Source organism: Salminus brasiliensis, chromosome 12 (genome assembly GCF_030463535.1).
Source record: "Salminus brasiliensis chromosome 12, fSalBra1.hap2, whole genome shotgun sequence".
Classification (NCBI taxonomy): Eukaryota; Metazoa; Chordata; class Actinopteri; order Characiformes; family Bryconidae; genus Salminus; species Salminus brasiliensis.
This window is the reverse complement of record NC_132889.1, coordinates 9,702,960-9,727,553: the sequence shown is the minus strand read 5'-3', so window position 1 is coordinate 9,727,553 and position 24,594 is coordinate 9,702,960. Positions and strand designations below refer to the sequence as shown.

At 39.3% G+C, this 24,594-nt stretch overlaps 2 protein-coding genes across 6 annotated transcripts in view; one reads left to right on the top strand and one right to left on the bottom strand.

The window, feature by feature from the left end:
• Positions 1-2,028: 2,028 nt before the first annotated feature.
• ubald2 (UBA-like domain containing 2) lies at positions 2,029-15,182 on the top strand. Its single transcript, XM_072693258.1, has 3 exons — positions 2,029-2,278; positions 6,173-6,229; positions 11,576-15,182. The coding sequence occupies exons 1-3, from the start codon at positions 2,159-2,161 to the stop codon at positions 11,939-11,941; spliced, it is 543 nt and encodes a 180-aa protein (XP_072549359.1). The 5' UTR covers positions 2,029-2,158; the 3' UTR covers positions 11,942-15,182.
• Positions 15,183-19,899: 4,717 nt separating this feature from the next.
• LOC140574361 (uncharacterized) overlaps positions 19,900-24,594 on the bottom strand; it is a 30,132-nt gene continuing 25,437 nt past the window's right edge. For 4 of the 5 annotated variants that reach the window (XM_072694154.1, XM_072694155.1, XM_072694157.1 and 1 more), the window contains exons 15-16: positions 24,022-24,129; positions 19,900-21,410 (exon numbers count right to left, since the gene is read on the bottom strand). In XM_072694154.1, coding sequence (XP_072550255.1) covers positions 21,247-21,410; positions 24,022-24,129 — 272 coding nt within the window. In that variant the 3' untranslated portion in view covers positions 19,900-21,246. Of the gene's footprint in view, positions 21,411-23,980; positions 24,130-24,594 lie in introns of all 5 variants that reach the window. The other variant, XM_072694156.1, reaches the window with a different exon arrangement.

Below are 24,594 nucleotides of genomic sequence, written 5' to 3'. Positions count from 1 at the left end.
GCTCTCTTTGATGTTTTGTTGAAATTATTGCCTCCTTCATTTGCATCCACACCTCTTTGGACCACAAATTGAGAGTTTCCATGAACAGCTCCTAAATGCAAATTCCTTGCTTGGAATCAATTCTAAGCCCTTTATGTCCTTAATTTGTTATGAAATAATGAGGGAACGGCTCACACCTAGTGATGAAACTGACTTATCAGTCAATTGTTTGCTTACTTTTTGGCTATATCTGAAAGTCTACAAAACTCTTTACATAAAGTCTGCATTGTTAGACTATTGTGGTGGTAAACAGAGTGAAATACCTAACAATTGGACTGTATTTGTAGCAGGAAAATCATCAAACCGTGCTAAATACTAGCACTACAGGATCACAACAAGAGTTCTGCATTAAGCTGTATGTTGTTAAATATTTAAATAGAGAGCACATCTTATTTACAGCTTACCATATGTGCACATAAAGTAATTCAGTATAAGAATTTTACTATAAGTGTAATTAAGAAATCATTACACAGTGTAGAATTCCACACGGTGTAATGAAAACATAACCTTTTTAACTTTAACTACAAGATGAAAGTACAAGAAAGGTGGTGACTTAGTATGAGTCAGAGTCTAAGATGCATTCATGCATATCATCTTAATTGTGAATGCATTACTGAAGCTTAGCGAGAATACATCATTATCTTCCAGTACAGTCCAAAGTCCTTAATCATTCAATCATTTACCATCCACTCATGTTAACGGAAAAGAAGTAACAAGAGTAGCAAAGACAGCCTGTATATGAGACATATTTTCACGGATTAACATATTTATTTCTGCTAATAAATGTGAAGCACCTCTTTTAAACAATCTTTACTTACTGTGCTATTATTACAGTCTAAACAACATGTCATATGTGTGTGCATTTGGCATATTTAAAATAACAAAAAAGCTGTCTTTGTATTTTAGTTCATGTTGACCTAAATGTGAAATGATTATTTGTACTACTCTAAATTGTTTGTGTTTTGATAGTGTTTCAATAAAAAAGTCCTGTTTGTACAAAGGCAATCTGCGCCTTTGTTTTTGTATGCTCTTTCAGGCCTTGTTTGATTAGTCAGTCAACTGTAAGAGAAATTTTACACATTTGAACAAAACACTTTTCTTTCTTCTAAGTGATTTGGAAAAGCATGACATACTTTTCTTAGCTTTTGATTTTGCATGTTGATCTTATATATATATATATATATATATATATATATATATATATATATATATATATATTTCTGTGGATTCTATTAGCATTAATGTCACTGTATCATCACATCCAACTTAATATGCCATCATTCAGTACTGAATACAAAGGAAACACCCAGCTCCAATACATTATAGATAACCTTCTCCGTAATAGGCTTTCTCCTACATCCAGTCTGAATTATTCAGTTTTACAGCTGGGAAGGTTGACACTCCTGAGCCGGTCTCAAAGTACTAAGCCTGTCAACACACTCTCTGATTACACTGTGTTCAACAGAAATTGATAAAGGAAGTAAACGTCTAATACTGCATGTCTTTATTCTCTGTTTATAGAATTATTTTGTTTTAGTTTGAGAGCAAGTATAAATACTTTCAATCACAACAGTATATCAAAACAAAACTGTCAATACAGATAATATATATATATATATATATATATATATATATATATATATATATATATATACCAAATATTTTTTTCTCTCAGTGTTTTTCTTTTTACGTTCTGGTTTCTGGTTTCGAATTGAGGCGTCTTTATAAAAGCATCATAGTTTTCTGTTAACCAGTCATCATACTGTACTCCAATACCTTTATTCCGAGCTGACCAATGAGGGGGTTTGTTGGATTTTTTTTCAGTATCCAATCACTGAAAGAGAGTGTTTTAAAATTACGTCACTCGAACCGATTAAAACTGTGCCAAGTGGCCAATGGGACACCGGTATGTAGCAGTTACTTTGCACTACGGTCCAATCAGACGCTGAGGTTGCCTTGTTGTTAGTGATGACAAAATATGTGTTGTTAGTGAAGGCGAACGGCAGAGAAGTGGAAGCGAGGCCCTAGTTGACGATTCATTTTGAAAATTGAACCTCATCGAAATACATTTATATCTATTACCCCAAAGGCGTGAGTCCTGGAAGTGTGGAAAGCGGTCATGTCGGTGAATATGGACGAACTCCGGCATCAAGTGATGATTAACCAGTTTGTTTTGACTGCTGGTTGTGCCGCTGACCAGGCAAAGCAGCTTCTCCAAGCGGCGCACTGGCAATTCGAGGTAGCTCAATTAGCTGTGTTTATAATGTCTGACTACTCTGTGGAGGGGGTTGCACTGATCAAGTTTGTTACTGGAAAACCGTATAGGCTACTTCATTCCAACATCAACGCTTTTCCAGAACTTTCCAGAGCGTTTACCATTTTATTTTTACACGTGTAACTAGCTAAGTTTAAAACGAGGCACGAGTATTTAAAGCTAATCCGGAAGACGTACTGAGACGGGAAGGAGTGTTCAGTTCAGAGGTCCGGTCCTTTTCCCCGTTGGTTTGATTGACTTTCGAATCCAACTAAAGTCTGGAATAATTAAGCTAGCTAGCTACAACTGCATTTCTGCAGTTAGTGGAACCATGTTTGACTGCGTTTGTCTTGTTGTGAGCACAGCTAGTTAGCTAGCTTTTCAACGAGTTTTCCTCCATTGGGTTTTTTTTTCCAGAAATGGTCAGCTTTATCGTAAATCATCCACACATTCGCTGCTTTCGCGATTTAGCTATGTAGCTAGATAGCTAAATAGATGATCATCAGCTATATTTATTCATTTTAGCGAGCGAGTAAAGATGAGAGAATGTCATGGAGTTACTCGGCCAGCAGTCGCTAGTTTGAACAGTAACGTTTCAGAAAGGTTAAAAATAAACTTATTTGTGTCGCTGCATGATTGTGTTGTGTGTCCTGCACAGGGAAAACATTCTCGGTGTCTCCACAATTAGCGAGCGTGCTAAACAGTGGAGCCGTTTAATGTTTACATTCCCCACAGGTCAGTCGAATAAAACGTGACGTGCTCTGTTTACTATTGTCACTCTGTTGTTTGTGTACAATAAGTTAGATAAATCGGGAGATGGTTACAACTGCAATAACCTGATTCGCCAACCATGACAATACACGCTTTATTTTTGCTTGTCGGGCGGGTATGGTAAGTTATGTATGAACCTTATAGGAGGCGATGTTAACGTGGGCCTTGTGAACCTACCAACCCCTGGTCTCCATGATGCATTGTTCTCCTACATTGTGAGGGACGTCCCTAAACGTGATTGGTAATTACCTGCAAAATGCATTAAAGTGGAAATGCCAGTCATCACGGATATTTCGATTGATTGATTATAATGGTTTATAATGTAGTAATTTGTGAGCAATACTGAAAAGAATATTACCAAGCCAGATATCAGTCGGACAGGATCAGGAGAAGGATTGATCAGGTATTCTAAAAATCAACTTAAATGTTTATAATAGTTCATGTCTCTTATGGGCTGTATACGTGTTTGACTGTGTTTGTGCATCTTGCATGAAGGACCTAACTGAGGTTTTCTTACGGTTATTTGGGCCATTTTCTGCTTGACCACAAATTGTGAAAGTTTATCTGAGTGTGAAGGAAGTAAGTAAACCACACCTTATTACCAGCACACAGTCAGGGCATGGCGGCTTCATTGTTGCTTCATTCTCAGATCACTCAGTTAATGGCTGATTCTAAAATGTTGTGGCTCTGGCAGGGGTCGGCACAGAAGCGTTTCCTACTCCCAGCCTTAGTCTCCAGATGATTCTTCTAAAACAATGTCTAATAAGGAGTGTGTTGATGGAGCAGTAACTTGTGGAGGTTTTCTGAGAAAGTACTCTCTCTCTCTTTCTGAATTTCTGTCTTCTCATGATAGAACTGAAAGACCTGTCCAATCATGCACTCACTAAGAAGGGTACATGCAAGCTGTTGTAGCTAGCTTTACGCTATACTCTTCCTGAATTAGTGTACTTAGCAGCTTAGTAATCCCCCAATCCAAAGTCTACAGCTGGACTTTTTCACTTGGAGACTGAATTGTTGACATATGGGTCTTTAGAATAGTTTAATGGTACAAAGCATTAAGGATATGAAACTTATATTCTTAACTTTTGTTTGAAGTTCTATATCAAAGCTGATTTATACTTATAAAATGTACAAATTTGGGCCACACTTACTCATTGTTGTTACAGAGCAATGTAACATTATTTTTTACAAATACTATATTAAGTAATAAAATATTATGTCAAATGAATTGGGGAGGGGATCCTAAAATTGAGGAATAATGACAATACAATAAGTACATCTTAATTTCTTTTTGCGTCAAATCAGTCTACGGTATTTATTTTCATATTTCTAATGTCATTGAGCATCTGTTGCGTGCACAATTTTGGATTCATTTTATGCAGCTGCCCTCAAGTCATTATGAAAAAAACCTATAAGTAATCTTTAAAATCTCTATTATTGGATACTGAAATCCTGCCTTAAATTATGAGGTGTTCACTGGGTGGAGTAAATAATGATTATAATGCAGGTTGTCGGGCCTACAGTTTTCTTTTACTGTTGAACTATGGGTGGCAAAATGTACCCTGTGGTTTAAAAAAAAATATTGCTGGTAAAGAAATCAGTTAGCATAACCTATAATAAAACCGTGGTTGTTCACAAAGATACCCTTTACCACATATAAGCAAAATGCAGCCTATTCTCCCAAATGATAGGTTTCACTGCAGTGGCAGGTTTGTGCATGCTCTGTTTTCTCCAGTTTCAGAGACCTTCGCAACCTATTTAATGTGTGTAGTTGTGCTTTCATTCACAATTTGTGCTTGTACTCTCAAACGGACACTTGGTAACGGGAAATGTAAAAGCTGTTGTGACCCAGACTCTGTGTTTTGCTGCGTGTGGTCTTAGGAAGTGAGCGTCAGGCTGGCAATTGAATGCGAACAATTCGCATAAACAAAACTGACTTTGGGGTGAACGAGGACGGGAGAGAAAAGGTTTCATGACAAAGAGGCTCTGTGGTACTGTTACTGCCAGAGACAATAGCGGTTTCTGCGCGTTTGCGTTAACATGTGTGTCACGTCAAGCAGCAGACATTCCTGCACTAGCCACTGCTGTTGTCAAACAGCGAAAGGGGAGCGTGTGGGGTTGGGGGAGGGAGGCTGGCAGGGAACAGGGAGAGCCACCATACACTGCAGGAAGTGTTGGCAGTGGGGGAGGTTTGTAGTGAGAGAAAGCCAGGCATTCACTTAAAGGCCAGTGATGCTTTTAGAACCACAGCCTACATTGGAAAGGCAACTGTACCTCTGTCTGTTTTCAGAGATAAATAGAAGTGTCTTGCTTGTGTCTGGCTCCGAGTATGAATCAACATTCAGTCAACTTCTGTGATGCTGGAATGTCACTATTCCTCAAAATACAGGCAGACTTAAAGGCCAGGCATTATGATGGATATGTAACATTGCAATACTTGTTCATGCATGACAATGTTTACCAGCAAAAGTTTTTTTTTTTTTTGTTATGAAAAACAGTTCTGTTTTTTGCAAATAATATGCTATTTAAAAAGATTAAGAGAAAGTTGGCCAAGAGAAATAGAGAATACAATGATTAACACAAAATGCCTTTTAATACCTTTAATCAGCAACATTTTCCATTCTGCACGTTCCTTTTGCCTCCCAGCTATAGTCTAGAGGAGTGATTCAGAACTTATTTTTTTGTTTCACACAGAAGAATTTCATTCGAACTGTGGACCAATTGCATGGTTTTGATGCCCACTTTAAACAGTTTTTTTTTATCCACACACTTGCTGTTCACCATGTGTCCACAACTCTTTATGCTAAAGCAACAATATTCTTGTATTGATTTCTTCAGCTGGTAGTTAAGGCGTTATCTGTTATGGTTAACGTCTGTAGTGTTGTCACAAATAAGCCTAACCTTGAGGTATGTGGTAACATTTGTCAGTGTTATCTGAAGTAAATTTACACACGCGAGATACTTTAATTCTGAGGCTGACGCTGGAATGCTTTTTGAAACCTGTCACTGTTTTAAGCTTCTTATTGACTGTATTTTAATTATTTTGCTGACCTTTCACTGTTGACATGTTTTTACATGGTTCTCTCTCTTCCCTCTTCCTCCACACAGACTGCCCTAAGCTCCTTTTTCCAAGAGGCTAACATCCCCAGTCACCATCACCAGATGGTAAGTAAATTTGCAACAGTCAGAAAGACCAATTCAGGCCAAATCCAACATCTTCTATTGTTATGTAAGCTAACTAACCGCATAGGGACTGCATGTTTACAAACTTGTATGTACATATATATTCTTAGGTTTGTTAACAGGATGGAATAGACACAGTGTACCAGCAAAACTGCAGTCCATTTTGTTATTTAACAGAAAATATAGCAGCTAAAACAAAAATTGTAGAACTTAAATAAGATGATGGTAAACCTAGTCTCCTTCTTACTGTGCATTTACTATAATTGTTTTTGTGTTTTTTAGAAATAGTGTAAATCTCTATATTGTAAAGCATGTGTAGACTATCCAGAGTCCTAGAAATACTGAACTGTGATGTGTTCAGCAAAGTGCATTGTGACAATTTAGCATAAGAACATACTGTCAAATCAACTACTTCTACTTTTAGTAATGTCTGTCGTTAGTCTGTCATTCAGATGTTATAGTATCATATCAATGCATGTTGTTCATTCAGCCCTTTGCACTGTATACTGTTGAAATGTACTACTTACTAAATGTAGCTTTACAGTTAAAATGAGAAGCAAATTAGCTTGGAGCATTATCTGGCTTGGAGAAGTGTTAGAGCTATTTTCTGTGGACAAATAACTGTACATATGCAGATATTGATTAGTCATGCCCACTGCTTTCTGCCTCAATGTGTTTGCAGCCAATAATGTCCGCTGTGTATTCCTTTTACACAGAGAGGGAGAGAGCTAGACCACAGCCTATTTAAACATCTGTGTGTCTGCTCCAAAGCGTTTGTTTTCATTTTCAGTCCACCCCCCCTTTCCTCTTCAGTGTACGTGCATGTTGGCTGTTCTGGGAGGAGCATACTTGAGCAAGACATTGGCAGGAAGTTTGCGTGTAAACACGTGTGTCTGAGTGTGTATTGGTTGGGGGTGGGAGGGCAATGGGATGGTTTTGTTTTTATTTTGGGTGCAGCCATTACATCATGCTGCCAGAGGCCTGGAGGCAGAGCAGTGCAGGGCAACACAATACGAGATTGGCTGGAGGGGTCTAGAGCTATTGTCTCAGGAAGGTGGTACACAAGCAGGCATAAGCAGTAGCCACTGTTGTGTAGTGAGAAAAATGCTCTCAAAGTAGCGCTTCCATCCAAATTGCCAACATTGCTGGACCTGAAGGAGGGCTAATAGGTGGTGCCTAGCATTGTGTAAACATAAGTGATTGTTAGGCAGATTAGCATTTTAGGGTGCGGTTATCTTTGAACCTTTGCTCTTTGAGGGACACATTTGTCCCAGCGAAGTTGCAATACAAAACTGCTTGGTGCATTACGAAGCTTAAAACATGATCATGGACACACGTAAACAAAAAATATATACTGAACATTAGCCATCAAACTGTTTCGACTGTCATCATTAATTAACTAAGCCACATTAGCTGATTAAAATTATGTAAATTAATTCAACTGTTCTTTTATGGGGATTGCTGATGCATGGATGGTTTACAAATGTACAATTTGAGACAGCATATGGGAATTTTGGGCCCATATTTTTCCAGTAGTGGAGTGCGGGGCACAAACTATCGTTGGGTAAAACAGTGCATTGCATTCTCTGTATGTTTGGTCAGATATTTCATCCATTATTGTTTATATATATATATATATATATATATATATATATATATATATATATATATATTGTCTGTAAGCTAGTGAAGGCACACCTATATTATTGTATTTACCCTGCTAACACCTATTATTTGTTTTAATTTTTTTTTAGCAAATAGCCTACCTCACAGTGAGCTTAATGAAAACAGACAGAAGTACAAAAATAGTTACACAGCTTATTTGAACTTCATATGTGTTTTGTTGCAAATACCCTTTATGTACTGAGATTGTAAACCTTATCTGGTTCAAACAAAATAGTATTAAAATAATTATTAATAATAAAAAAAACATTTTGGTTTCTCTTTTATTTTACATTAAAACACATTTACTTTTGGCTGGTTTATAAATGACAGGTAAGGGATAGGGTCATGCTTTTATTTGTAGCACAGGTTGTATAAAATGCTTGCTCAAACACATCCTGCATATCTACTTATGAACACAAGTTTAACGCCCCAATACATTTTTATCTACCTCTATCTGGTTTAGGATAACAGATCATTTTAAAAGCAATGATCTGCTTAAGATTATTTTCAAAAGTGAGACATTTTATATATACTTCAATTAATTGTTTTTAACTATATAAAATCTTTTTTCAATGAAAGAATTGTGAAGTACTGTATTCTGTGCTACCCTAACGTGTGTGTGTGTGTGTGTGTGTGTGTGTGTGTGTGTGTGTGTGTGTGTGTGTGTGTGTGTGTGTGTGTGTGTCCACTGTAACCTGAGCAGCATGCTGATAGGCCACTAGGGCCCTCAGTCACATGTCTCGATGAATGTTCCTTGAGAAGAACTCTCTAAACTCCGCTCTCTTTCACTCTTAGTCTCTCCACCCCCTCCCTGCTTTTCCTCTGCCAGCACAGGGGCTGTTATTGTCGCAGGCGTGCTCTCCCAAGGTTAGGCAGAGCTCTGCTGCGAGACCTCTTTTAAAGGTCTCCTGAGAGACTGTGTGCAGGTCATGTTTACACTAGCTCATGCACACATTGTTGTGACTGCCCAAGGAAAAAAAATAAAAACCTTAAACTGAAAACATGCCATCGTGTGCCAGACAATGCAGTGCATTTCCATTGATTAAGCTAAGCTTGTTTTGGATTGTAGCTGTTGGGAACTGGCTTTGCTTGACACCATTACAGATTTCGTCAAAAGCAAGTCTGAAGTTGCTGTGGTAAGATTTAAGTGAAGTAGAGTCCCTGCTATAAGTCAAGCAAGTCTTAATTCAAGTCAAAATGATGATGCTCTAACTCCAGTTTCCACATTTAGATCAGATAAGACAGTTGTCATGAAGAGCTAAATTTTATTTTCAACAGTAACAAAACAAGAATTTCTTCATAGCCTTTTAATGCATCTGTTGTCAGTGCAAGGAAAAAAATTGAGATACTGTGTGAAGTCACTCCATTAGCCATACTAGCAATTCCTTCAAACCACGATGTACAGTTGCTCCAGCAAGCCTCTAAACCGCAATATGAAGTTGCTTTGGTGGATGACCCATAAATCCACAGTTACTCTGGCATGGAAAGTCTTAGATGTTCAAACACTCAGCCATGGGGCGACACCAAAATAAACACATTAAAAACAAAAAAGAAACTTTTGTTGGAACACCTAAACCCGCACTCCACTACTAGAGATGAGCCAATCATATTACAGATACCGATAAAGGTTAAGACTGAATGCCACATTAACCTTTTCAGGCAAACGTGGTAAAGCATCATCCAGCAGGTCTTTTGTAATGCTCTCTGCATTGTGTCTGAAGATAATTTTTTTTCTGGTGTGTTCCTGAGTGATTATTTTGTTTTATTTTATTTTTATATTTATGGCTGTCGTTGTATATATGTGTGATAATATTTAAATGAAAAATGATCAGTCCCTAAAATTGGCTATTGATGAGGTGGCCTACTTTTCTCAGTACCACATGGACAGCTATGCAAAGTTGCAGCACATGGTGAGGCCGGATTCATTGCTGCGGCAAATAAAACTTGACCTTAATTAAGATCTAATACTTGTGTTGAGCATAATGCCGACCGCATACATCCTGAGCTTAGGGTAAAGACGAGCAGAACTGAACACTTGACCCTGGTCAGGTTGGGAGAGGGGTAGGAGATAAAAGTCCTTACAATGCCTCATCTGTTTATGCTTTGTGTGCAACCTTGTTAGATTATTAAAAATCTCGATTGTCATCAAAATAAAGTGGAGTCAGAATCTGAACTTGAAATTCACGTTAAAGTTTTAGAACAAGTATCAAGTTGTTTACCTAAAGCAACGTTTATGTAGCCTTTTTTGACCTTTAAAATCATTGTGATGCTCCACTGAGTAATAGGGAGAATAGCTCCTCAATAATTGCTACTTCGGGTTTGAAACACCACTGAATGCACTATGTAACTTTGGAGAGACGAGCAGGAAAAATGCTTGCAAGAAGTGTGACCAAGCTTTCTGACACTGGGCAACACATTTCTCTGTAGAATCCATTGATAGTCTTGAGATTTCATTGTACCCTGCACAGATTCAAGACACCCTGTGCCAGATGTAGCAACGCAGCCCCAGAACATAACAGAGCCTCCCCCATGTTTCCCAGTAGGGACAGTGTTCTTTTCTTTATGCTTCATTTTTTCATCTGTGAACATGTGCCTGAGCTGATGTACCTTGGCAAAAAGTTCCATTTTTGTCCCATCTCCATAGGACATTCTCCCAGAAGCTTTGAGGCTTGTCAACATTTAGTAGTTTGGCAAATTCCAATCTGGCTTTTTATGATTTATTTTCAACAATGGTGTCCTCCTTGGCCGTCTCCCATGAAGTCCACTTTGGCTCAAACAATGATGGATAGTGAGATCTGACACTGATGTTCCTTGAACTCAGCGTTCACCTTTTAATCTCTTTAGAAGGTTTTCTGGGCTCTTTTGTTACCATTGTATTATCCGTCTCTTTGATTCGTCATAAATTTTCTTCCTGTGGCCACGTCCAGGGAGGTTGGCTAGAGTCACATGGATCTTAAATTTCTGAATAATATGTGCAACTGTAGTCACAGGAATATCAAGCTGCTTGGAGATGGTCTTATAACCTTAACCTTTAACATGCTTGTCTATAATTTTCTTTCTAATCTCCTGAGACAACTCTTTCCTTCGCTTCCTCTGGTCCATGTTGAGTGTAGTACACACCATGTCACCAAACAGCACAGTGACTACCTGTAGGCCTATATAGAGACCCACTGACTGATTGCAAGACTGTAGACACCTGTGATTCCAATTAGTGGACACACCTTGATTTAACATGTCCCTTTGGTCACATTATTTTCAGGGGTACCATCATTTTTGTCCAGGCCTGTTTAATGGGTTTATTTTTTTTTAATAATTCTGTTGAAGCATGGTTCAAAATCTTTGTTGGATTTTCATCTGTTAATTTTCATAGAAATTTTATTTATTATTACTTTTGTCAGATCTGTGACCATTGTGGGTTTTTCTTTCATTAACTGAGTGGTATTTTGTCCACGTGTGTTTTTCAGTGAATGTGTTTAATCAGCATTAAACACATCCGTCCCGTCCCTTTAAAATTGGATATACATATATATTATTGTATTTTTTTTTTTTTTTTTTTCCTGGAATTTTCTTTTTGAATGAAAAAAGGAACCAGATTTTTGTTGTTTCATTTTAAAAATGGACATTAATAAAATGGCTTCCCCCCCCCCCTCTGTTTTGAATTAGATGTGCACTCCACGCAACACTCCAGCGACGCCTCCCAACTTTCCTGACGCCATCACCATGTTCTCCAAGCTGCGGGCATCCGAGTGTACGAGCGGAGGTGGCAGTGGTCCAGGCCAGGTCCCCATGGCTTGCTCCCCTCCCCCCGCCTCCACTTCAAGCTTCGGCTCCTTCTGGGCTTCATCGCCGCCCAGCCACCAGCCTGCCTGGCTGCCCCCCTCCTCACCTACGGGCCACCACACACACCATCACCATCACCATCATCACCACCATCAACACCTGCATCAGCCACCCACGTGGCCCCCTGTCTCTCAGCCCGGCAGTGCCCAACAAACCCCCTTTATTTCAGCCCTGCACGGCCAGAGATGAGACTGTACTAATGCGAGTGGTGCTAATAGGATTGGCATTGGCAGGGGAGAGGAGGGGCGGAGCTTATATTTTTCTATTTTGTTTTTTGCAAATGGGCAGGTTGGAGGAGAGCAGGACTGGGCCACAGGAGTGGATGAGAGACAAGGTACTTTTTTTTTTGTTTGTTTGTTTTTGTTTTTTTTTGTTTTCCCTAAAATTATGAACAATCTTTCTTCTGTCTGCAATCTTTTTTTTTTTTTTTCCTTCTTTCTCCATTGTTGATGTAACAACTGCCGAAGCCTAGGAAGAACCACTATGAAAAATCAAGGACATTTGGGGTTAGGGTAACGGACTGCTGCTGCTGCCGAAGAGCATTGGTAATGGTTAGTTTTATACCATGGAGCCATCTGAAGCCAAGCAGGAATGTGTGAAAATCTTACTCCTTGCGGATACCCTTTCCCTTCTGTAGCACTGCGTTAACAAGCACTCAATGAAGCAGCTGGCAAGAATTTAAGGCTGGAACACACATGATTGTGTTTATGCTCTTCTTCTACAGGGCATATAGGGGATTTTTTTTATTTAATTTCTTTTTTTAAGCAAATTTACAGTAGTTTTTTCAGATACCAAGAAAATGGACACTATTCCCCCCCCCCCCGTTGGTAAAACAAAGCCTTGTGTGTTCCCTCTAAGGAAAGCTGGAATAGTAAGTAAAGATTTGATATGTTCTGCAATAATTTTGATGTAAACAGAACTTTTTAGGTGTCACAGTCCTGGTATGACCATTTCCATGTGATTATTGTGTTAGAATGTTGGATTTAAATACAAAACAAAAATGCATAACTGCATTCACTGTGCTGTGCTGTTTTATTAGCCATGTCCTGTTGTGTTGAAATTAAAGCTGAGGGAGAAATACACAAAACCCTCAGATTTCCAGTAGACTGTTTGTACTCTGCTCTGGGTTGTGTTTCAGTAAAGATTGCACAGATGCAGAAGGAAGCCAGAAAGCTCCAGATCCTTCATCCTTAAAGCAATACTCCTGCGCTTCTCACCCTAATCTTTATCTGCTGCATCTTTAGCATACTGTCCATTACCACGGACAGTCATTTTAATGCGGTTTATCTGTTCTCCAAAAAGAACTGAAGACATTGGCTTTAAACACCCTTATAATAAAAGCCAATGTGCAGATGCTGAATTTTGTTTCAATGATTGAAATGTGCAAGTCTATCAAATTAATCTACAGTTCTAAAATTTATCTGTAGTTATTACGCTCTAACAGTTGCCGTCTTGAGATGAGGCAGACATAGAACATGTTCTTACATAAGAACGCAAGAACTTACCAAACCTGTTCTTATTTCGTGTTTGATACGGGTGCAGCACATAGAAATTTGGTTGTAAAAGCTGGAGTAAGCTGGATTGCACCTACCCCTCAATGTCCGCTGCTAGCTAAGGCTTTGCTTTGCATAAATCACACTGAGAAGGAGGTCAGTCATGCTAGCATCTTTTTAAAAGTTGTCTACTGGGAGTATTTCACCCCCTAAAGCTCACCCTTCAAATATGCTAAACCATGACAAACAGTGAATAAAAGCCCAAGTGAGCCTAAGCCAGTGATTTTAGTTTTAGTTTTTTCCTTGTAATCACTTGGTTTCTTCTAATTGTTTTATCGAACGCTCTAGGAGGAGGAGATGCTTGCCAATTCGGTCACGCCTAGCACTGTTTAGCATTGTGCTGAGTGATTGGGGAGAGCGAGGTCCATCTTACAGATCGAAAGAAAGTCCAGTTATGTTCAAGTGGCTGTGGCTATGAGGGGGAAGACATGTTTACTAAAATGAAGGCTTTTCAAAATACATTTAATTTGCTTTCAACAGTCACTACTCCAAATTGGTTTATTTGCCAGCCTCCTTGTTGTTTCCATGACCGTATGAACTACTGATGTGGTTTATGTTCTATGAACTGGACAAACTGTAAAGTGAGTGAATTTTTCAAGCCATTTGGAGTCACTGAGGTCATTTCCTGCTGGGTACATTAGCAGCCTAGCACCATTTCAGCGGCACACACACCCAGCAGTGGAGCTTCAATCCGCTGATCTGTCTAATCTCACCAGGCCACTCAAAACGGGAAACCTGTTCAGAACATCTACTGCGACATTGATGCCACTGCTTTTGGAGGGCCGTTTTAAAGGGAAATGCCACAGATATTTCTTTGTTGTCCTGCAGGATTAAATTAAGATAACAGATACATATTCAGAGTGGTTTACTCATGTGGAATGCAACAATCTGGAGAAACCTACTATGTTAAAATCACAGGACTGATAGATGCTAGTCGTTCAAAGCAATTAATGCCTCCAAAAGCTACCTCAGATAATCTATTACAGGAAATAGTTCCCAACAAACTGCCTGATATTTTGGATATTGATTTATTATAATTTGAGAAGTGGAAGGATGTATATGTGTTTTCTTTTAATAGTTATCAATAGAATGCATGCATTGAAATAAATAGTGGATAAAGGGGTGTAATTTGACCTTTGGTTCCTGTCACCACCACCACCACCTTCAGAGTCAGTAAATTTCTCTTCAGTGAACAATTTCACATCAAACCACTTTGAATATAATTAACTTATGCTGGAATTTTGAAATTGACATTTGACCTACCATACGCATGCCCAGTTACTGATCTCAAAAGTTACGTAGCCCATCTGTTACTGAACAATTCATCACCTGGCCTTTACCCTATTCATCAATTTAAAGGGGCCACCGTAGGGCCACTGCTGTCATGTTGCAGTTGTACCTGTCCACCAACATGCCTCTAACATGGGGGCCAGCATGTATGAGCCACATATGCAGCTAAATGTAAGGTATAACTGATAAAATCACCAATGAGTCTAGCTACAATGTAGTTGTGTTCACCCTGTGTACAAAATCTGTTGTCTTTGTACACACACAGGTGGTCACGCGTTGGAGCACAGAGAGAGAGTGAACGAGAGAAAACTAAACTTCCCAGTTCATTTAGAAGTTGTAACATTAGGAGATCAGGGACACAATTGGCTTGGAGAGATTATCCAGCGGACAGGGATGCCTCTGCATACATGGCGAGTTGTGTGGCAAGTTATGTGGAAAAAAGAAAACAAATCCATCAATCCATTCAATGCACAACTTTGTATTTTTTTCCCTTCTCTCTTGATTTCTATTCTTTTTTTCCCCCTTGTTGCAAAATGTATTTATATTGTTTGACAAACAAGCTATGATCTGCAACTATTTGAGGTCATTGTGGTTTTTATTAAAGTCAAATAAATGATTTAACAATTAAAAGCCTTTTCTTTTCAGTGTGTGTTTGGAAATGATCAGAAATCACATTGCAAGCTCTTTTTCTGAGAAGAACTGCCCATTAAACATACTAAGCATTTCAGAAAGGGTTTGACTAGATGATCATGTTTTAACTAAACTATCATGATGATGTTTTAGCTAAACTAAATAGATGAGTTTTCAGCTTAGATTTAAAGATTGCGACTGTGTATAACGATATGGGAGGAGAACTCTGAGAACTTTGGGCTGGAGTTCGGGTGGCTTCTGCTTTGTGGTGGGAAGACAGTTTCATTCCCACTCTAATAAGAGAAACCGGGAATGACATGAGGGAATTAAAAGGGAGGAGACTTTGTTGTAGACGGGGACCAGCTGAAAAAGGAATTTATAGGACGTTAGATTGGGAGGAGTATATAATAACACTACATGCTGAGTTAAGGGGAGTGTGACACAAGAAAAGGGTCACAGGCAAGGATCACAGCATATGTGGAGGGACACACACTTTCTCTCAATTCTAAAGAAGACACTTTGAGGAACAGGGCATGCTGCAGATGCGTAATGATATGAAATAGCAGTCAGCCACCCCCCAGCCTGCACGTTTTGTCAGAAAACAAACCTCATCAAACCATAGTGCTGATGGAGCTGCTTCAATCTGACATAGAAAGGATGTGGTCAACTTCAGAGAACTGAGAAAGTGCACATGTAACCTGAGATCATTACAGACTCTGGTAACACTATAAAAATGACCTAATCATTCTAACTCATACAGTCTGTTTGTTTGGAACCAAAGTTCTCAACAGCATAAACTCAATTCTGCTGCAGGTAAGCATGCACAACTGACTCTAATTCAAAGTTCTGTAACACCACCTTTTTTTTTTTTTTTTTTGCTGTAAACAAATAAATTAAACATCAGATGCGTTTAGAATTATGAACAAAGAAACTGTTAAAGGCTATGAAATCAGTGATGTCATGTTCTGTTATGCGTTTATTACTTCCTGTGGAATACTACAGTGTAGATCTACACTATATGTCCAAATGTTTCTAGACAACTCTGAATGAATGCATTTAGCTTCTTTAAGGCTGCACCCATTGCTGACACAGATTTTCAAATGCACACAGCTTGTCTCGTCCTTGTAGGAAAGTTTTGCCAATAGAATATACATGGGTCCTCTAGAGCAGATAAACATGAAAATATTGGCACCATGCCTAATGGCAGGCATGGTCTGGGGATAAAGTCTGCTTTATGAGCAATGGCAGAGCAGTGGAAGTAGTAAAGGGATCTCTGGGATGATTTTGCTCTAGCCAGTATTTGTCACTGAATGCAATCAAATACTCACAGCAATTCTCCAAAACTAAGTAGAAAGCCTTCTTCCCCGGACCGGAGAGACAGTTATTTCAAAAAAGCAGGATACACTCTTTTTTTAAATACCCTTGATTTCAGAAGAAACAATGAATGTGCAGGTGTTCATATAGTGTACTTCAGTTGTCCATGATTGAGTCCAACTCAAAAAGAAATATTAAAGGTATTGAATATAAACTGCTTAAAAAATTGACTCATATATCTGGTTAGTGGCTCTATGGGCAGCTGTGGGTAATGTGCAACATAAAATATCAGCACCATATACAGTCTACCATAAAATATATTATGCGAAATACCTCAGCCATGGGCTAAAGTTAGACAGCTAGAACACTGTGCGTATGCTTGCACTGTAACACCCTGTTGATGGTGTCAAACTGACGGGCACTGCCGTTATCACTTGCGCCATTTTATTCTGAGAACACACACCAGCAGCACTCCACCCCAGCCCTCAGACAGGGCACTTGACAGAACACTGTGTCCTTCATGGTATATTTAAACCATACATCCTGCCACAACCTCTCACTCTTCTGAACAGTGTGTACACTTCTCTTCTCTGCTCAGGGTGTCAGGCATCGGCACTTTGCAGCTTTGGGCGACTGACGTGCCAGCACCGCTGTGTGACTGCATCTGTCACAACCATTGAAAGCAATAAAGTCCTTTGTGGGCAACTTGTGCTTGTTTGGCCCTGAGCATTGTATGCTTTAGTCTGGACATGTTTTGTAGTACAAACAAGTGAACAAATGTAATATTTTAGCCATTTCGTAGTAACAGTGCAAAGATTCACCTTATAACGCATTTATTCACATTCAATAAACCAATAAAGAGTAAGGTAAGAACATCGAGCAACATCACATGACAATCCTCCAAACACACAAACCCAATTATCCACACATCCACAAATCATTGCTATTCCCACCCACTACCTAGGACTCCCCAATCATACAATGCTTCCAGCGCTGAAGGGTGAAAGCAGTTCTTAAACCTTCAGTAACGCAGTGTCATTAAACAGCTGAAGGCGTTCGGTCCTGTTACGTCTCTTAACAGACATCTAGCTGGCAGGTGGAATTGGAAGTTTCATGATCTACTGAATTGTCCTCGAATCGAATCATTGTGCATTATTACCCAAAATACCCAGAAAATAATAGTACCTACACACCTGTGTAGTCGATATAATAGTGGCGGCATGCTGAAGAGAATGTATGAAAGTTTTTTTTTTGTTGTTGGTGTTTCTGCTGGTTCACTACAGCAAATAAACACATTTGTCAAGTTGGGGAATCCTATACTGGAGGAGCAGACTCAAAGAACAAGCTTGTCAAAACACTATCAGAAAGTGACTAAAGGAGGTACTTAAAGGCAGCGTCCATGTTCATCCGACACTGTGAGGCTCAAATAAACAATGTGAGGTATTTATTGCCAAGACACAAAGGATGTATCCACACACGGTTTACGGACATGAAGGGGCAGCTGATGTGCGGAGTGCTCCAACAGCTGCAAAAGCAATACTGAGGCATGGAAAAATTATACTTCTGGGAACCTATGCTTGTTTAAGAAAGCACAGCCTGAGTATCTGTGATGCTGTCTAGCTTAAAGCATGCTCATGGAGCATGGAGGTACTTACAGTGAGTGTCTCATTTATTAGATTTACATTAGATGAACAAAGGCCCCTAACAGTTGACATACCTCTACACAAAGTAGTTTTATAATAACTTGTGTATATTTGCATTTGTGTGCAACTTGCATGTATGTGCATTTCTTATTAAGTGTTTACATCCCTTATATTTGAAAAATATAAAACTCAAACTTTACACTGACCATGCACAGACATATGCTCTACACCATAAGAATAACAGCAAAATAATGTCAAGGTGAATCACAGATGATTCTGACTATATAACAGCGCATCAGATTATAATGTAGTTCTTTCCAGATATAGACAAAGGAACCAACAGGCTGCACTCTAGTTCAGGGTGTTCACTGGTCCCATCTATATCTGTATAGTAAAAACTTGATTACCTTAGGAATTAGCTTGATCTGATTTCCAATAATAAGAAAATAAAAAAGCATAGTAGGAATACGAATAAGAAAAGGTATATAAGCTTTTTGTAGTGCACTTTGAAGTGGTAACCAAGTCTTACATGATCTTGAATGACCATAATTGCCTTAATGTCTAAATAGGTGTATGGAAACAGTACTATGCAAAAAGTCTCTCTCATTCAGAAGAAACTTGTCCCACTTTTTGACCAAAATGTTTTAAGTGTAACAAGAAAACGTAATGTGTGACACCTTGAGCAGGTGCAGTGCCTATAAGAAGCATTCAGCCCTTTAATGTTTTCCACTTTTATTGGTTTTATAAATGGAATTTGGCTTTTTTAACAAAAAGAATGAATGTTGAATTAATGATTGTGACCCCAGACAAACATGGAGAACAGGGGGACAAGAATGTGTTCCCAAAGAATCTGTCCCAGCAATTAAATGCATAGTTGTATAAGCTACACATGTGACCTTTTAACATTGAAAGAAAGTTCCAAATCCTTTATTAAGCTTAAATGTAAAAGTAAGTACAATACGTATGCAGAACACAGTACACCAAGGTACATCAAGTCGCTAGTTTATTGTTTTAACTTATAAGGGCACCCAAACATCCTTATGTGTTTGTTAACATTTGGGGCATTTCTTTGGAGTTCAGTATAAAGCCTTCACTCTGTTGAAAACTGTGGGGATATGTCTCCATTCAGGCACAGGAACATTTGTGAGGCCAGGCACTGATATTAGGCAGTAAGGCCTTGCTCTCACTTCAGTTTGCATTCCAGTATTCCTCCTCTGCCAAACTTTACACTTTGCATTCAAGCAGATTGAGCTCTGCCGCAACCACCAAACCAAGATTTGTCCTTTAGATTCTTCAGATAAAGCAGGATTCAATCCAGAGAACCTATTTCCACTGTCCCAGGCAGTAATGGCAGAGTGCTCTGCAATGCTCTGCATTGTGCAAGGTAATCTTATGCTTGTGTTTTGCTGCTCAGCCTCTCAAGTTGCCATAAAATCCCAACCCATGAAGCTCCTGATAAAGAAATTGTGCAGGTGTTTGTTTGAAGTGGATGTTTTTATTCCATGCTTCAGGACTCAGTAGTCCTGTTCTGTGAGCTTGTAAAGTACTTTATTTAATACTTTTATTTAATCTGTGTTCTGTGTCAAACCAATATAACTGGTGACTGTTAATATGTAAAGACAAACATATCATTTATAAACCTTGTTTTTTTATTTATCATAATGGTACAAAGGTTTGCACAAACATTTTGATAAATTCAACTTCAACCTACGGCACAAATTTGTCAAAAAGAAAATTAAAATAGTTAAATAAAACTGACAAGATATCAGTTTTTTTTTCTTAATGAAGCATATGTTTCTGCATATGCAGTCGGTGAAAAATGTTTGGGACAGTACAAATAATAATTAATTAGACACCTTTTGCAGTATACAATTTTTAGACATTCATCAATTTAAGAAGCTAATCAAAACTAAGGCCTTTTGGGGAATTTGTTGCTCTACTATGGGTTCACTTTGTAGGTTTACAGATCCAATTCATTTGCACTGAAACTCTTAATATGCAGTTCAGGGGTGTCGACACAAGTGAAGGAGGACATCTTTAAGCTGCAAAAACAAAGTGGCCAAATAAACAACTGATGCATTCTTTAAAAAGAAGGAATGCACAGACAAGCTCAGCAACACCAAAAGAATCTGGAAGACCATGAAAGACAACTACAGCATGATGAACGGAAAAATCTTTTCTTGATAAAGAAAATTACAATTAACAACATCTAGTCAAGCCAAGAACACACTCTAAGAGGTAGGTGTATTGTTCTCACAATCTACAATCAAGAAATGCCTTCATATAAGTAAATACTAAGCATTTACTTTAAAATCCCAACCACTGGTAACACTCAAGAATAGAAAGGTCAGATTAGACTAATAGAATACCCTAAAAATAGTTCTAGAATACCCCTTGTTCAGTTCTGGAACAAGATTTTTGGCCAAACAAATTAAACATTAAATTGAGTATGGAAAAGGAAGAGGTTTTAAGCATACCACTTCGTCTGTCATGTACTCCCAGATACTTATGAACCTTCCCATGCTCAATTTATGCTGGTCATCCTCTAGCCTAGCCTAAGGGTCATTAGAGGGTCGGGATACAGAAGAATTTGATCATTTCCCTGAACAAACACATCTGAATTAACAATTATATATTGATATATAATTAACAATATCAGGTGATCAGCAGAATTAGTTTGTAGTTTGGTTTGTAAACATAGGACAAACCACCAAACTGTGCTGGACAATGGCCTTCCATTGCAAGAGCTAATGAACCCTGATGTAGCCCTTAATTAGTGATCTCTTTCTGAACCACTGTAGTCTGGATATGTCTGGTTGGTGGACTATTCTCTACCTAGAAGCAAATTCTTAACCACTCTTATAATATCTAATCAGTGATGGTTCTATGGCTGTTCCTCTTCTTTGCTGAGCAGGGTAAAAGACGCCGGACAATTACTGCAGCATTGTTAGTACTGAAGGGTCTTTTTCTTGCATGTTTCTTACAGGACAGTCAGACATGATTACTGCTGTACACCGTTTAATAAAACAATGTAGGCCTGTACTCAAACAGGACTGCAGGAGGTCTATAGCGAGGTCACTGGTGCATTCTGTGATTGGCTGAAGTCTCTATGGAGCTCTCTGTCCTGCAGAAGCTCGTTGTCCGGTTCAGCAGAGGACTGAGGCGCACAAGGCTGAAATAAGCAGTCCATGGAGGGTACGAGTCGATCTTTCACAGAGCTGCTTGAGGCTGGGGGAGGCAGAGGTCAAAGGGTAAAGGTTGCATGAGAGACCAGTCTTGCTTGAGTTACAATCACAACTGGGAGAACTTTTCCATTCCCAGTTTCATAGTGGTATTTTAACAGTGAGAGGAATAACAAACTCTAATGATCAGGAAATAATTTCTACTAGATAATGGAGCACTGCTGTCAGGATTTATCTAACTCGTCTCAAAAGTATTGGAAACACCATCATTCCAGAGAAGATAATTCCACTGCTCCACAGCTCAAGGCTGGGGGGGCTTTATAACCCTCTAGCCCAGACCTGGCATTAACCACAGTGCCAATAGGTTAATGTTTATCTGCTCCAGAGAGGCCTATTCTATTGGCATTATTTCTCTACAGGGACTGGACAAGAGTGTATGTGCATTTGCACATCTGTGTCAGCAAAGAAATGCATTCATTAGAAAGGGTATCCACAAAGAAATAAATGAGTCCTTTAATGTCTGACTCCTCTAACTATGGGCTTGGTAATTTTTACATGATGTTTTTTCATAAAAGTGCTGGAGTTCATTGGAGTCACTCTATCATATAAAACCCTGGTAGAAAATACATCAATGACATCTCCCTGTGATCTTTAACTTGGAGCTATGAGGAGGAGAATCTGCTTACTAAAGGAGGCGCCACAGTGCTAACAGCACTTTTACAGCTAAGTGCTCTTACAACATTTAGCTTCACATAGATTTTGGCCTTAAGGAAATAATTTATCTACAAATGTATAATATTGAATGAAAACTAGTAAGGACCAGTAAACACTGTGCTAAAGATGTTTATAAGGAACATTTATACTTACAAAATGTACAAAAACATAAATAGCTAAAAGTGTAGTTATGCTTTTTTTTTTATAGATGACAGTGTAATAGTGTTGTAAAGCGTCAGAAGCCCATGTGAGATAAGCTCGACATGATGTGAGACAAGTGTGTGATGGTTTAGGAATGCAGTTTGCAAGATGCCAACAGGTGGCTACATTTCGGACACAAATATGTTCTGGCAGACTGATTACGTTTAGGATACGAGCATACCTGTAACCATAAGCATTGGATCTTATTTTAATTTATTTTAAGAGGAACACCAAAATGTGAGCAACTTCCTTATATACACTGCTCAAAAAAATAAAGGGAACACCTAAACAACACAATATAACTCCAAGTAAATCAAACATCTGTGCAATCAAACTGTCCACTTAGGAAGCAACACTGATTGACAATCAATTTCACATGCTGTTGTGCAAATGGAATAGACAACAGGTGGAAATTATTGGCAATAAGCGAGACACACTCAATAAAGGAGTGGTTCTGCAGGTGGGGACCACAGACCACTTCTCAGTACCAATCCTTTCTGGCTGATGTTTTGATCACTTTTGCATGTTGGTGGTGCTTTCACACTCGTGGTAGTGGACGGACTCTACAACCCACACAAGTAGCTCAGGTAGTGCAGCTCATCCAGGATGGCACATCAATGCGAGCTGTGGCTAGAAGGTTTGCTGTGTCTATCAGTGTAGTGTCCAGAGGCTGGAGACGCCACCAGGAGACATGGAGGAGGCCATAGGAGGGCAACAACCCAGCAGCAGGACCGCTACTTGCGCCTTTGTGCAAAGAGGAACAGGAGGAGCACTGCCAAAGCCCTGCAAAATGACCTCCAGCAGGCCACAAATGTGCATGTGTCTGCAGAAACGGTTAGAAACCGACTCCATGAGGATGGTATGAGGGCCCGACGTCCACAGATGGGGGTTGTGCTCACAGGCCAACACCGTGCAGGATGCTTGGCATTTGGCAGAGAACACCAGGATTGGCAAATTCTCCACTGGCGCCCTGTGCTCTTCACAGATGAAAGCAGGTTCACACTGAGCACATGTGACAGACGTGAGCGATCTGCTGCCTGCATCCTTCAGCATGACCGGTTTGGAAGTGGGTCAGTAATGGTATAGGCTGGCATTTCTTTGGAGGGCCGCACAGCCCTCCATGTGCTTGCCAGAGGTAGCCTGACTGCCATTAGGTACCGAGATGAGTTCCTCAGACCCCTGATTCCTCCTAATGCAGGACAATGCTAGGCCTCATGTGGCTGGAGTGTGTCAGCAGTTCCTGCAAGATGAAGGCATTGAAGCTATGGACTGACCCGCCCGGTCAAATCACGTTGTGTGGATGCTTTAGTCCAGGTCTGGGAGGAGATCCCTCAGGAGACCATCCGCCACCTCATCAGGAGCATGCCCAGGCGTTGCAGGGAGGTCATACAGGCACGTGGAGGCCTCACACAATACTAAGCCTCATTTTGACTTGTTTTAAGGACATTACATCAAAGGTGGATCAGCCTGTAGTGTTTTTTTCCACTTTAATTTTGTGTGTGACTCCAAATCCAGGCCTCCATTGGTTAATAAATGTGATGTGTTCCATTGATGATTTTTGTGTGATTTTGTTGTCAGCACATTCAACTTTGTACAGAACAAAGTATTCAATTAGAATATTTCATTCATTCAGATCTAGGATGTGTTACTTGAGTGTTCCCTTTATTTTTTTGAGCAGTGTATATCTTCTAACTAACCTACACTATTATGTGATCCTGTTCCCACGTGTCTCTGGGACCCACCCGAGCGGCTGCCACTCTGTGGCCGCAGAGGGGACCTACGGCCAGGCTCGGCTCCGCTGCACTTCTGTGATTGACAGTGCCTCCCCCAGTTTTTGCTTTTGCAGATGCCTGCAGGGACAAATACACAACATCAAATGTGAAATGACACTGATAAATGACATTAGAACCACATTGGATCCAGGAGTATTATTGGTTGTGCTCAGCAATGAGAAAACACTAAAATATTTTCCAGACATAAAACATTAAATCCAGCAATGTTGGAGACCACTGATATTTCCTAACAACTTCTTCGCATTACAGCAATTTGTTTACCGTTTCTGCATCAATGAAACTCAGATTTCTTAACAATGGTTAACAATGGTCAATGAAACTAATATTGCCATTTTATTTGCTATCCAAAACAACCAGTGGACCTATGTCTTTTCATATGTGATACTTATAGTGGTAGAATCTGAAAAAATAGGTTTTCTCTGAGAGTTGTTTTAACACCCTGTATGTGCAGTTATACCATAAAAAGGTTTTTAAAAGGGCACCTTTATGTGAGGGCGCTTTTAGATGCATTTTAGAATTCAA